Raw genomic sequence first — 2388 nt, 5'->3', positions numbered from 1 at the left:
GTATCAAGTAGAAAAAGGAAAAGTTGGAACCTTGGAGTATAGTCGTCATATCAGCGAGTCTGAGCTTCCAGGGCACATTGTGCAGCCCATTGCTTCTATCACACTCCTGAAAGAGCACAAATCCTAAAAGTTAACAATATAAGCAAAATTAACAAAGCAAAAAGAGCAGCACCAGCTCAGCTTTAAAGCTTGAACAACAGCTAAATCAAGCGCAACACATTAAAATACAGAACATCATATGCAATTTACATCCATATCACTCGATTCCTATGTATTTACATAACTAACACCCCAGCTTCAATTTTTTACAACCATATACCACCTTATTCATGCATGAGAAGATGTATTTCACTTTTTAAAAGTTAAAATAGTGATATTTTTTATGTGATATGATGATTCGGGTGGTATACATGTTAAGAAGTAAAGTTTAGGTGTTAGATATGCAAAAGCATAGGAATTGGAAAGTATGCAAATGTCCCATAAATTTTGAATGTAATAAGTAAAAATCAGTATTTAGTCACTATATATGTAAATAAATAAGAATTGTAGGGTATGAATGAAAATGCAAGAAAATCATAATATTCCAATTACATGCAATGAAAAGTAGAGAACCTTAAGTGAGAGCACAGAAAATGATATCAGCATCAAGAAATTCAGGAGTTATATAGCATAAAGACTAGAAAATATATAAACTACATTAAGAAGCTCCATGCATAGTTGATACATCAAACATATGAAAAAGAAGGGGGAAATTTACATACACTCCACACAATTTCTATGTATTTACATATCTAACGCGAAGCTATTTACATTTACACCACTTTGGTGTCATGAACCTGCATTTTTAAAATGTTAGTAATAATGATATTTTGATGTGATATTAAAAAGTTCGTCATGTACGTAAATATGAAAGTTTAGAGGTTATACATGTAAAGACATAAGAATTGTGTGGTATGTATGTAAATCCCCCAAAACAAACAATAAGGTTTAAAATGCAAATTCAGATCTAATGCTCTTACAAGATTTACAGAATATTATCTAAACAAGCAAACGAACAATCAAAGCTAGTTTCTTTATGGAAGCACACTAAAACATTAAGGGAAAAAAAATTCAAAATACATTGTAATTGCAACAGAAGCTACAAAAACAGTAATAAATAGCACAAAATATGCAATTATTAATTGAGCCTCCTCCTCTTACGAGAATGGAGGGCTCCTCCTCCATCAACATCAGATGACCCTGAAGCACTTCTTCTTCCTCTCCTTCTATATGGCCTCGAAGATCCTGCACTATTCGGCTCCGCTGATGCAGCTCTAGCAGAGCTTTCGCCTTGTATGACGGCCACAGTGCTCGAAGCCGATGCCTGATCTGCTGTTGATGTCACTCCAACATTTCGTCTGCTTGAAAAATTTTCCGGATTCGGCGCATTGACGGAAGAAGAGGATGGCCCATATCGATTTCCGCTGCCGGAAAACCTCCCGACTGCTCTTCCAATGTCCGCAGTTACAGCAGCTAATCTATCATTGAGAGGATAACCATACAATCTCTGCCAAATATCATTTCCCTCTTGGAAAACAAAGGCAGGTATCGACGAACTATCTCTAGCAAACCTAACATCCTCGCCATTAGGCGCATTGCCAGTATTACCTTCTTCCCTATGAAGTCTTCGTGCCATGGAACGAGTAAGAACTGCATTTGATCCCCCATTCAGCATTTCCTGTATCATGGCATCTTCGTGTCCCCCAAATCTGCTTCGATTTCTCATCTGGTGATTCAGAAGACGCCTCCATGAATTTGTAAAACCCTCTCCGAATCTTCGTGTAATTGGCCGCAGATGTTGCCTCCAACTCTCGAGGCGATTGCCGCGTGGTCTCGGAGGTATTTTCAGGTCCTGGTCGATGCTAGCAGTGTCAGCTTTCTCAGCATCCAATCCCGAGCTTCCTCTGCCGTAGATAGGAACGATGTTTGCTTCAGTCACCTCGCCCTTACAAACAGGGCACTCTTTGTTATCAGAATGTACATGAAGCCACTGGTACAAGCATGACCAGCAAAAGAGGATGACCACAAGAAGTAACAACTGAAGTAACAACTGGTTCTTTCGCCATATCGAAGCATATATTGCATTCGAAATTGGCAACACTCTTCTTCTTTACCTCACCATCCTCCTCAGAACTCTCTGGAATCAAAACCTCAACACCTACCTTATGCTTCCCAGTAGTTTCCAACGATCTCTGTGAGTTCATAATGTCCTGCATCAGCTCTGTGGGACTTGGAGAAGATTGTCGAGCAAAATTTGATCTTTCACTCGCATATCCCAGCGAAGACCGAAACCGCCGGAGTCCATATTGATGAGATTCAATCAATCGCCGACGTCTAAACTCAGCAGAC

General features: G+C 39.3%; 1 protein-coding gene across 1 annotated transcript in view; it reads right to left on the bottom strand.

The window, feature by feature from the left end:
- Positions 1–1053: 1053 nt before the first annotated feature.
- LOC110018860 overlaps positions 1054–2388 on the bottom strand; it is a 2295-nt gene continuing 960 nt past the window's right edge. Inside the window, 2 exon segments of the mRNA XM_020716324.1 lie at positions 1054–2056; positions 2058–2388. The exon segment at positions 2058–2388 is cut by the window's right edge and continues 3 nt beyond it. Of these exon segments, the coding sequence (XP_020571983.1) occupies positions 1178–2056; positions 2058–2388 (1210 nt within the window). The 3' untranslated portion in view covers positions 1054–1177.

Source organism: Phalaenopsis equestris, unplaced genomic scaffold (assembly GCF_001263595.1).
Source record: "Phalaenopsis equestris unplaced genomic scaffold, ASM126359v1 Scaffold000036, whole genome shotgun sequence".
Lineage (NCBI taxonomy): Eukaryota > Viridiplantae > Streptophyta > Magnoliopsida > Asparagales > Orchidaceae > Phalaenopsis > Phalaenopsis equestris.
The sequence above is the reverse complement of the archived record's forward strand: the minus strand, read 5'-3'. Positions and strand labels throughout refer to the sequence as shown.